Source organism: Lontra canadensis, unplaced genomic scaffold (assembly GCF_010015895.1).
Source record: "Lontra canadensis isolate GAN:19392208 unplaced genomic scaffold, GSC_riverotter_1.0 scaffold169, whole genome shotgun sequence".
Taxonomy (NCBI): domain Eukaryota; kingdom Metazoa; phylum Chordata; class Mammalia; order Carnivora; family Mustelidae; genus Lontra; species Lontra canadensis.
In genome coordinates this window covers 1,724,227-1,736,680 of record NW_022631163.1, presented here as the reverse complement: position 1 = coordinate 1,736,680, position 12,454 = coordinate 1,724,227, and the positions used below count along the sequence as shown (strand labels likewise).

The window sequence follows — 12,454 nt, the reverse complement described above, 5'->3', positions numbered from 1 at the left end:
AAGTAGTTACCTGATCTTTAGTAATCCTGACTGCTTTGCTGAGGTTATGCTTAGAATAGAAGCGAACATGATCGATAGGATTCTGGTCTTCCATTCCATAATCTATGTTGATAACCTTAATAAAAGTAATAAATTAGTGATCACTCACATAATGGTAAGCATTAAATTCAGGGTTGTAGGAGCATCACAAGAAATGGAGCAGGGCTCTCTGGAGGTTCAGAAATAAGGCACTGATAAGGTAGCCCATAGTAGAATAAAAATAAGTCTGGTGCATGTGCCATAGGGATTTGGTCTTGAAATCGGGATGGGGTACAGGAGGTATTTGTGCTTTCAACATAAGCAGGGTGTAAAGTCTATGCCTATGTGACAGGTACTACAGGTACAAGGAAGCTTGAAACAATCCCAGCCCCCACACCATGTGCAGCCTAGACTGAGGTTGAACAAATAATTGTAAAAGTAATGACTGAACTACATTTGTTCTAAGGGCTACTAAGGAGAAGCAAAGGATGCTGTGAACTTTGGAACCAGGGAGCCTAGTAATCTGGGGTTCCCTGGGAATGACGCATGTTTTCCTGGGAAAGTGAGCAGGATTTAGTCCGGTCTATCTATGTGTGAAGGAAACGAGTTCCAGGCAGAAGAAATAGCTCTGAGGGAGACAGGGCTGCCATGGTCCACTGAATTAAGTAACAGTGAAGTCACTGGGGAACTTGGAAGAATAGGTCTAACATGGTGATGGCGACAGACAAAGGGTTCAGGAATAAATAAAAAAATTAAAAAAGAGAAGATAATTCTTAGAAGCTTGACTGTTAACAGATGCAAGAGATAAGAATGTAGAGAGGAGCATCATACTTGGGAAAGGTAAAAGGGGTATTGGGGGCAACTTTTCAATGCATTGGACCTTAAAGAAGAGGAAAGGAGTGAGGAGTGCAACATTTGCTGTTTTCCTGGGATGAAAGTCTGTTTAGCTGCTGATGGGAAGTCAGAAAGAGAGGACAGAATGGATCCTGGGATTCCACAGAAATGCTAAGATGAATGGCTCTATGGTGTGCTACTCAATGTCATAGCCACTAGCCACATGTGGCTTTTTAATTTCAAAGTCTTTAACATTAAATACAATAAAAAATTTAGTTACTCAGTTACTGTAGTGATGTTTCGAGTGCTTAATAGCTGTGTGTAGCTAGTGTCTACCAAAATGGACAGCACAATTATAGACCATTTCCAGCATCACGGAAAGTTCTATCAGACAGCCCTGATCTAGAACACAACTAAACGATTACTCTTAGCCTTTGATAAGAAGAGACATTTCCCCACTACCGGAAGGCTGAACACAGTGGCAGATGGAGGCTTATTCAGTGGTGTAGGTTGAGAGAGTTCCTATCTAATGGCCTATATTTTATCTCTGAAATAAGGGCCAAAGTGGGGTTAGTCCCAGAGGGGTGAATAAAGTTGTGGGCAGGGAACAGGGCTGAGGTCTGAGAAGAGTGGAGATGGTTTGAAATTGTCATTATAGAGACCGGAGAATTGCACTAAGTCTACCAGAAGTCCAGAGGGCCCAACTAAGTTTAGGGACTATGAACTGCCATTCAGCCCTTTGCTGAGTAGAAGCAAAGAAAGCCAAGAGAGTTGAGGATAACTGTAGAAAATGACTGAATCCATCACAGAATCTAAGAATGGGAGAGAAGTAGAGATAAAAGGTCACTGACAAGTTGGAAGGAAGTGAGGAGGCAATAAACTAGAGATCTTAAAGAGCAAGGAACAAGCACATAAGGAAGAAGGGGGTTTGAGGACAGAGACAGGATGCTTAAAAATCAAATGTCAGTAAGGTTCAGAATATAATCTGCTGAGTGCTGGCGGAGGTGGAGTGGGTAAGGTCACTGAGGATAAGGATGAAGAGAACAATCAGAATTGGCCGGCCTCGAAATTACCAAGGACCACTGCAGGAACTGGAAAGGGAGAAAGGCTCTAAACCAAGCCAAAATCTTCAACCAAGAGGATAGCAGTTTGGGAGAGGCTGGTCTCAGAGGAACAGGGATCTTGCATACGGTCTTGAAGTGATACTAGGGAACAAGAGGACTGATGAACAGAAAGGCCTCCTGACCCAGAGGAATATGCTTTTCCTGAAGGGGCTACAGAAGATCAGCTCTCAGGAACAGCTGGGTTGCAGCAAGGGCGAAGAGAGTCAACAAAGGGCTAAGTTCCAGGCAAGTGTGTTAATTATGGAGTGGGAGGGCTCCCTGGACAGGTCTGGGAGAAAGGGAGGATAAGGAAATTAGAGAGGAAAAATAATAGAGTAATGGGGTGATGGTGGTACAGAAAAGAACGGACAGTAAGAGGAGCTTATCCTGGGACTCTTCCTTAAGAAAACAAACCAAAAAATGGTCTATGAGGTTTGAGAGCTATCCTGGCAGTACCCTATGAAAGAAAAGTAGACATCTGAGATCCAGCTGTGGTCCTGAAGTCAGACCAGAGGTATGTCTCCCAGAATGTGTGTGTTACTGGCTTTAAGACCTGCAGCGAGTGTTCTGCACCCCTTTACATGGGAGGGAGCAACTGCTCAGTCTGCCCGTGAACCCAGGGCTGGCGTTATGGTAGGCTTCTCTCCTGGGCGTTGTTTCATGTGGGAAGGGACCCAATGTAGCCTTGACATTGTTAAACATCATGGTAAGGTATGAGCACTAATCAAATTTCAGCAAGTTTCAGAAGTGCCACGAGCTCTTTGCTATTTATTTCCTTGCTTTTAGACTAGAAATAAAAGACAATTCCTATTTTCTCCAAAACATATATAACTAGAAATTCCTCCTTAAAGCAGATTTGATAAAATCCAACTATTATAGTATTGCCCTATCTTTCCAGAAGGGCAATACTATAATAGTTGGCGTTCCCATTCTTAATGAAGGACTCGAGAGCAAAAAAGGAGCTACAGATCCACAATTATGAATCTTTCATTCTAAATAGCAAAATTAAGTTTTATAGCCCATTAAGTAACCATAAAAGTTACTACACATGGTCTTAAAAGGAGGCACATATAGTAAAATGTACCACATAAATATTTTACACTGTCAAACTAAAATTGAGAGGCTAATACATAATAAGACATTTAATTAGCAATTTTAATTGCATTCTCAGAATATAAAAGGGCTTTACCCATCTTAACCCCATCTTTACCCATCTCTTTCTCTGATTATGAAACTCTTCTACCATAGTCACTGTAAAAAAAAAAAAAGTACCAAAAAAAAAAGTCTTTTTCCTTTGTGTGTGAAAAGAAAAGTACCTGCAATTCCACCACCCATGTAGAAACAATGTTAACATTTTACCAATACATCCAAATTTTTTTCAGTGTGCTCACTATAAACATACATGCATACACATTTAAAGAAACAAAAATAAAATCATTCTGAATGCATTGCTTTTTCAGTTATAAATATCTTTCCATGTTAAAAACAACTTTTAATGTTTGCATTATTCCACTGTATTTCCTATTGAGAGATATATCCTTTCCCCTCCTTATACCCTCCTTATTTTATACTATAATAATAACACAATATATAGATGTGTGCTTTTTTTTTTTTTTTTCCCCCAAAAGTAATTATTTCCTTACAACAAATACCTAGAATGAAATTACTGGGTTGGTTAACACTGACCCTAATCTGGTCTCCTGTATCAATTTACATTCCCATTTTCACATATCTTTATCATAACAAACCCTTACACAATGTTTTGTTCTTACATGTCTGGTAGTCAAAAAAAGCTTTCACTGCTCCATCAATTTGCCTTTAGGTTAAAGCAAGCTTAATCATGTGTGTGCTGTCTTCTCCTATGATTCTTCCAGTATTTCTGAGCCTATATTCATTAGCAGATGGCACTTCGAGAGAAAAACCAGATGGGAGGTCAGGGATTGACTAGGATCGTGCACTCAGCTGAAGGCAATGCAGACCCTCAAGTAAAGCACTGAGGGCAAGGGTGGGCATGTGAGAGCCCAGGGAAAACATTTGTGAGAGTAAGTTCTTTCAGAATCTCAGAAACTCAGAAATTCAGAAAATCCATTTATTATGGTGTAATTTCATCTAACGAAACAGGAAACCGTAGCCTGATCTGCAGGTGTGAGGTACTTGAACCCCCCAGCCAAGTGACTAGACTGGGTCCAAGGACAATTCACTTGTTGTATCCTTTGGTAAAGACTGGTTGTGGAGAGATCACCCTTCACCAAAGATGCATCAACAAGAAAACAGCAAATGAGAGGCTTATGGAAAAAAAAAAAAATACATGGGCAACACTGTCCCAAGATTTCAGAGGAGTAGAACTCTGAGAAGCAGCTACTGTAAGAAACAAAAGACAATGTGACAAAGCCATTTGATAGGCTTGTTAGGATACAAGACACTACAGCCTCTATGAAGGAGTTGAAGTCTTTTTCCTTTGTGTGTGCAGACAATTTAAAAAAATAATTGGCATAGATTACTTTCGTGATCAAGAAAACATTAAAAAAATCAACATACGCAATGTTCTGTTACCCACATGTCACAATAAACTGACTACTGTTGATTCTTTGAGATCCCAGGTGATTCTCTTCCTTCCTTCTATTTTTCTGTATTTTCCAAATTTTCTTTAATGAACATGTACCCCCTATTATAATGGAACTGGGGAGGATTTACCTTAAAAAAATTTCTTTACTTAGTATATTCTCTGGCTAACTACTTACATCCACTATTAAATCTTCAGCCTTCAGTTCAGATTCTGGCAATATGTCGGGTTTAGCATCAGCAATTTCCTTTGGAAGGTATTTATAGTCTTCCTAGAAAAGATAAGACTCCTCATGTTAGAACCCCAGTTTTTCATCATCAAGTGTTTATGCCACAAAAGGTTCCCTCTCTGAAAATGGCACGTTAACTAGGAAAGTGGGTAGAGATAGCCTTAATAAATACATGGTTTCTGCTTCTGCCATCCTTCAAACAAACCACAATAGAATGATTCTAACAAAATTTTCATGTGAAAAAAAAAAAGGGGCATTGGCTTATTAGTAAAATAAGAGGAACGTGTTATGAGGCAGGGTGTGGTTATCAGTATGGCTCATGTTACTGGCTTTCTGACAAAGAAAAAAAACCTTCCACAAGCAAGAGGGGAAAACAGATAAAGATATTTGGCAGGTACCATCTGGGAGAACCTGATATACTATGAATGAAGAAATTATGAACAGCAGGTTCTTAGAGTTTCCGTGAAGCTCATGTAGATACCATATTTTGAGGCCACATTTTCTTGCCACTGGATCTAGCCAAAATTTTGCACCCCCCCAACCCCGACTTCTGGGATGAAAGAGTAAAGGTTTGGACTAAGTCAGACTTTGAATACTAACTGTGCTTCTATAGGCAAGTTATTTAATCTCCCCTAAGCCTCACTTCCTTCATCTACAGGACAGACCAAAGAACAAATTATTGATGAGAAGATTAAGTAAAAATGAATGTAAAGCACTTAGAACAGAGTTGTGGTATTATGATGGATTAATGGTTTCTTCTTGGAAGACAAATGGAAGAGAGAGACCTTTCACTACTGGAAAGGTGTTTGACAACTTAACTTACCCTTTTAATTTTTATTTTTCCCTGTGGCTTAGTCTCACCCACATACTTGTATAGATGACGGTATTCAATTTTTTTTAAAATCTCTCGTGCTTCATCCAGTTTGGGATCAGAAGAATATAAAATCTCCAGAAAAATGTTATCTGCCAATATGATAAAATTTCAGTTAGATTAAGATGAAAAAAAAAAAAAGGTTTAAGAAGACTCATATACTACTGTACTTCTAGAATGATTTCAAGTGGATGTTTACAAATGGAAACACAGTAGAACATTTGAAGTCTTGGATTTGCTTCACCATAATCTAGTGAATGGGAGAGGGTAGAGATGAAGCAAGACTTTACCGGAGTTGATGGCTTAAGGCTGGGTGATGGGTAAATAGGGGTGTATCAATTTGTTGTTGTGTTTCATTTTCTTAAAGAGAATATTTAAGTAATTATAAGGGGCGCCTGGTGGCTCACTGGGTTAAGCCTCTGCCTTCGGCTCAGGTCATGATCTCAGGGTTCTGGGATCGAGCCCCACATCAGGCTCTCTGCTCAGCAGGGAGCCTGCTTCCTCCTCTCTCTCTCTCTCTCTGCCTGCCTCTCTGCCCACTTGTGATCTCTGTTTGACAAATAAATAAATGAAACCCTTAAGTAATTATAAAATTATGTCTGACATCTGTTTCAAAACAGTGCAGTATTTTACAGGAGTGGCTGGATAGAGAAGATGACACAAAATCACTGCGTCGATAACTGTTGCAGCTAAGTGATGGTAGGCGGAATTTGTAAATTTCATAATAAAAGGTTTTGTAAAGTTCCATTCCATGATAAAAGCAGAAGGTAGTTCTTTTTTTCTTTTAAGATTATATTTTAGGGGCACATGGGTGGCTCAGTGGGTTAAAGTCTGCCTTCGGCTTGGATCATGATCCCGGGGTCTTGGGATCGAGTCCCGCATCGGGCTCTCTGCTTGGCAGGGAGCCTGATTCCCTCTCTCTCTCTGCTCCCCCTCTCTGCCTACTTGTGATCTCTGTCTGTCAAATAAATAAATAAAATCTTTTTAAAAAAAGATTCTATTTTATTTTTTAAGATTTTATTTTTGGGGTGCATGGGTGGCTCAGTCAGTTATACATCTGACTCCAACTCTTAGTTTCAGCTCAGGTAATGATCTTCAGGATCACGGGATAGAGCCCAGCGTCATCGGGCTCTTTGCTAACCAGCGAGTCTGCTTCTCTCCCTCTGCCTCTCCCCCTCCACTTGCACTCTCTCTCTCTAAAATAAAAAAAAATAAAAAAATAAAAAAGATTTTAAGTAATCTCTACACCTAATGTGGGGTTCAAACTCACAACCCTGAGATCAAGAGTCTCATGCCCTACTGAGTCAGCCAGGAGCCCCAGAAGTTAGTTCTTTTTCCTTTCTTTTATTCCTCCAACTTTTTACTTTGAAATTTTTCAAAATAAATTACCTTTTGCCTAAACCCATCAACTGTTAACATTTTTCTACATATGCATGTGCTGTGTATGTATACACACAATTTTTTTGCACATTCAAATTTTTGATGAAATATTTGAAGATTACAGACATCAAGACCCTTCACTCCTAAATACCTCTGCTTGTATCTCCCAAGAACAAGAACATTGTCCTACATAACCACTATCAAGCGCCAAAAAATTACAGACTGATATAAAAATAACTAACATAACAGTCTATATTTGAATTTGCTTAATTGTTAAAATAATGCAATGTATGGATTTATGTTGCTGGATAGAGAAACCAATCAAGCATTATGGATGACATTAGTTGTCATACCCTTTAGTCTCCTTTAATCTAGAACTAGAATAATTCCTCTGACTTGTTTCATGATGTTGACATTTTAGAAAAGTTCAGACACTCATTTTGGGCAATGTCCCACACTTTGAATTTATCTGTTTCTTTACCATTAGATTTAGGTTAAACACTCTTGTCAAGAACACTATATAAGGGATGTGCCTGGGTCAATGCAATAGGAATCACATAATGAGATGCTACTATTATTGGTTGTTAAATTCCATCAGCTGGCTAAGGCAATAATCCCAGCTTTCTCTATTATAAATGTACTTTTCCTTTTGTAATTAACAAATAATCCACAGGGTAATATTCTGAGACTGTATGATTATCCCTATAAGGTTTCAACCAATGGTTTAACATTAACTGGTAATCCCTAACTGACTCAATTATTGCATTTTGCAAAATGAGTTTTACTAAAGATGCTTTTTCTTGGCAAAATAAAATATTAACAGCCTGTCATTCACCTCACTGATGTGTATACATTCCTCCCCAATCGATCTATGCTTAACACATACCTCACCCTCTCAGTGATGCTTTTTACAAGACATCTTTCCATCTATAGTTTTCATTATTTCTTTACATATTATTACATACACAGTTTGAAAAACAGCAATTTTACTTTAACATAATAAAACTGCACTTTTCTAATCCATGCCTTTAGCAACCCTACTCCCAGGTGAATTAATGGAATGCTTCCCCCATCACAGGATCTCACTTCTTTTTATTTATTTATTTTTTAAGTAATCTCTGCACCCAATGTGGGGCTCAAACTCAAAGCCCTAAAATCAAGAGTGATGTGCTGGGGCGCCTGGGTTCCCTAACTGGGAAGAAGCATGAGGGAACTATCTAAGGAGAAGATAATGTTCTGTATCTTGCATTTGTCAAAACACTAGCAAATGTACGTAAGATTTGTACATTGTACAAACTGCATGTGAATTTTACATCAGAAGAAAAAAAATCTATAAATAATTGTTGAACTTTAGTTAATCTGCATGTTAAGGGAGTTAAGGTAAAGTGTAGTGGTATCTGCAATTTTTTTTTTTTTTTAAGATTTTATTTATTTGACAGGGAGAGAAATCACAAGCACAGGGAGTGGCAGGCAGAGGGAAAGGGAGAAGGCTTCCCGTGCAGCAAGGAGCCTGATACAGGGCTTGATTCCAGGTCTGTGGGGTCATGACCTGAGCTGAAGGCAGCTGTTAGACTGAGCCACCCAGGTGCCCCATGCAATTTACTTTAAAATACATCAAAATGGGGGCACCTGGGCAGCTCAGTTGGTTGAGCGTCTGACTCTTGGTTTCAGCTCATGTAAGATCTCAGGGTCCTGGGATCAAGCCCCATGTTAGGCTCTGCACCCAACAGGGAGTTTGCTGAAGATCTCCATTCCCCTCATGTGTGCTTGTACATGCTCTCTCTCTCCCTAAAAAGAAATAAATAACTCTTTTTAAAAATAAAAAAAAAACTTCACAATGCATCAAAAGTAAGATGGATTAATAAGATGGACAGATGGATGGTAACTTGCATAAGTAATAAAGCAAGTTCAGTAAATGCTAGAATTTAGGGGGTGAGTGTACAAGTGTTCACTGTAAAATTCTTTCAACACTGTTGTATGTCTTCAACACTTCCCAGTAAGTGGAAAAAATCTTAAAAAATCAAAAAACAAGAACTGGAAACTTTTATTTTATCTTATTTTAAAGATTATTTATTTATTTGAGAGAGAGATAGTGAGCACAAGCAGGCAGAGCAGCAGGCAGTGGGAGAGGGAGAAGTAGGCTCTCCGTTGAGCAGAGAGCCCAAGGTGGGACTCAATCCAGGACCCTGGGATCATGACCTGGGCCGAAGGCAGACACTTAACTGACTGAGCAACCCAGGTGCCCCAAGAACTGGAAACTTTTGGATAAAGTAAATTGACTTTTAGAAAAGCAACAAAGGTAATGAAGGCTCACATGGTCCTATTCCTTCCAGGTCATGTAGCTAAGGCCAATGAGGATTATAGGATGGCTCTGAATAGTATGTAAGAAAGATAAAATTATCCTTGTCTCAAATGATGACAGCTGCAAAGTCCATGTGCTTGTTCTCCCATATTCTGGCCAATAAAGCACAAAAATGTGACCTAATATTCTGTCTGGCATTTTTGATATTAACACAATATCCAAGAGCATAATCAGTGGACTCATCTCACTGAAGAGGGTAAAAGCGAGTTTGGGCATTAGAGAACCTTCACAGAGAGTGACAGCTATGTATAATTATGTGGTAAGATCACATTAAACTGTATACTTTATGGTTTTTCAGTTAACCCAGAAGTGCATAAAATCCCCAATTCATTTCTTTTCACCAAGACATAGTAGAAATGTAATATAATGTTACAGGATAAATTGTTAGATTGGCTTCTGATGAAGACTGAAGATGACTTTTTTTTTTTTAAGATGACTTTTAGGGTACCTGGGTAGCTCAGTGGGTTAAAGCCTCTGCCTTCAGCTCAGGTCATGATCTCAGGGTCCTGGGATCAAGGCCTGCATTGGGCTCTCTGCTCAGCAGGGAGCCTGCTTCCCCCTCCCCGCGCCTGCCTCTCTGCCTACTTGTGATCTCTGTCAAATAAATAAATAAAAATCTTAAAAAAAACAAAACAAAACAAAATGGGGCACCTGGGTGGCTCCGTTGTTAAGCGTCTGCCTTCGGCTCAGGTCATCATCCCGGGGTCCTGGGATCAAGCCCCACATCAGGCTCTCTGTTCCATGGGAAGCCTGCTTCTCCCTCTCCCACTCCCCCTACTTCTGTTCCCTCTCTCACTTTGTCCCTCTCTGTCAAATAAATGAATAAAATCTTAAAAAAAAAATCCAAACAGCACATTAAAAAAAGATGACTTTTTAAATATGGCATCACCTGCTTCATTATGAACCAAAGTTGAAGATAGCTCCAGCTTGCTCAAACTGTTATATAACCTCAACTTTCATTCCTATCAGCACAATGGGAGGTTAATATCTACCATGATGTTATTAGAACAAAACACACCCTGCTTGTGTGTGATCTCTCTCAAATAAATATAAATTTTAAAAATCTTAAAAAAAAACCCATAGAAACAATTTAGATACACATTACCCCTTGAAAGTGGCTGTTTCATCAATCTAATTTAGATTAATTAAGAAGGAAAATCACTCGTTACATTATAAACCTTAAACACTAATGTACACGATGTTCTGAGTGTGCACAAAGATAATATGAGGAATCACTATTTCACTTCTAATTTTTTATTTACTTATGATTGGAAAATGACTAAAAAGTTACAAGTATAATAGGGACTCTGTATTACCTACATGCATATTTTTAAAGAATAATACATATAACTCTTTAATTTAAATTTTGTTTCTCTTAATTATATTTACTGAAATATATGTTAAGTCTGTCAAACTCAATACTAAATGCTTGGGTTTGTATTTTGTATGTACTGCCCCCCCCCACATCATTTCATTTCACTGGTAATTCATTTTTACTGTTCTATAAAAGTATATGGTTGGCGAATGTTTGGAAAGGAAGAACACTGGTTCTTCAAAGACAGTTTCAGAGTAATGGGTGTGGGTCTCATTCTGGCAGTGCGCTGCAGACAAGAATCAAATAGTGATGGAACAGGGGCACCTGGGTGGCTCAGTGGGTTAAAGCCTCTGCCTTTAGCTCAGGTCAGGATCCCAGGGTTCTGGGATCAAGCTCCCCATTGGGCTCTCTGCTCAGCAGGGAGCCTGCTTCCCTTCTTCTCTCACTGCCTGCCTCTCTGCCTACTTGTGATCTCTGTCAAATAAACAAAATCTTAAAAAAAAAAAAAAAAAGGCAACAGAACAGCAGTAGTATCACACAGAAAGCCCATGGAAAGGGATTTTGGCTGTCTTAGGCCACCGAGCTTGAGTTGCTTTTGCTCATTTTAAGACTCTCCAGCCTTTCCAGTGATTCTACGAGCTATGTGACTGCGTTCTTTTTTTTTTTTTTTTAAGATTTTATTTATTTATTTGACAGAGATCACACGTAGGCAGAGAGGCAGGCAGAGAGAGGGAGGAGGAAGCAGGCCCCCTGCCGAGCAAAGAGCCCAATGTAGGGCTCGATCCCAGGACCCTGGGATCATGACCTGAGCCGAAGGCAGAGGCTCCAACCCACTGAGCCACCCAGGCGCCCTGTGTTCTAACTTTTTAAACAGAGTCAGTTTCGTGATATGCAACTGGTACAAACTTTTTGGTCTACTCCTTTTGGTTTGCTCATCTTTATTGCTCAGTCTGTACTTCCCCACATGAAAGAACCAGCTGCAGCTCCTTCACCTCCCCCTTCCCACCCTAAGCTGCAGGTTTTGTTTCTGCTGAAGTGCGGCAAAATGTTCCTGGTTCCCTGTGTTTTACAACAAAAATAATGTTAAAAGGGCAAATCTGCTATTAGTCCAGCTGTATTGTTAAGTTAAATAACAGTAAATATTGGGTACTTACATGCCAAGTACTATATACTAGGTGTTATGCCTCACTTAAATACTACAAAAAAACTATATGCGAGATAACAATACTCCCATTTTATAGATGAGGAAACTAAGGGTCAGAGAGGTTAAACAACTTTATCGAGGTTATATGGTTAAAATCGCTTCTCAATTTTGGAATTGAGATAAAACTCGATTCCAAAAGCATATAATCACTTGAGAAGCTAAAGATATTGGAATGTGTAGAAAATAACCCACTCAGCTTGCACTTTATCTGAGATGGACCACCTGTATTACCTACTGGTTCTTACCTGTTAGCTTCGTGAAGGCTTCCATGTCATCAATTGCTGTAGAGATGTGATACTTTTTTCCTTCAGCACCTGTAATCTCTATGTAGGGGTCTGCTTTGAGGAAAGCATTTGTAATCCTAAAGATCATTGCATAAAAATTTATGTTTATGAGAAATGTTTTGAGTATTTGCTTAATGCTCACTCTTGAAGTTAAAGAAATCTTTCTACTTCAGAGAAGTAAAATCCTGAGACATGATGTTCTAAAGACAACTGTTTTTGGATCCTACATAAATGCATAAATAAGCCTATGGTGATTTGTGGGCTACCATGTTTACTGTGACCCAGCATAAT

General features: G+C 39.1%; 1 protein-coding gene across 5 annotated transcripts in view; it reads right to left on the bottom strand.

The window, feature by feature from the left end:
• The window catches only part of SAMHD1 (SAM and HD domain containing deoxynucleoside triphosphate triphosphohydrolase 1), a 55,504-nt gene that overhangs the window by 6,849 nt on the left and 36,201 nt on the right, over positions 1-12,454 (bottom strand). For 4 of the 5 annotated variants that reach the window (XM_032845766.1, XM_032845763.1, XM_032845765.1 and 1 more), the window contains 4 exons: positions 12,125-12,240; positions 5,571-5,710; positions 4,697-4,789; positions 11-115 (listed from right to left, as the gene is read on the bottom strand). In XM_032845766.1, the coding sequence (XP_032701657.1) occupies positions 11-115; positions 4,697-4,789; positions 5,571-5,710; positions 12,125-12,240 (454 nt within the window). Of the gene's footprint in view, positions 1-10; positions 116-4,297; positions 4,317-4,696; positions 4,790-5,570; positions 5,711-12,124; positions 12,241-12,454 lie in introns of those variants that run through there. The other variant, XM_032845767.1, reaches the window with a different exon arrangement.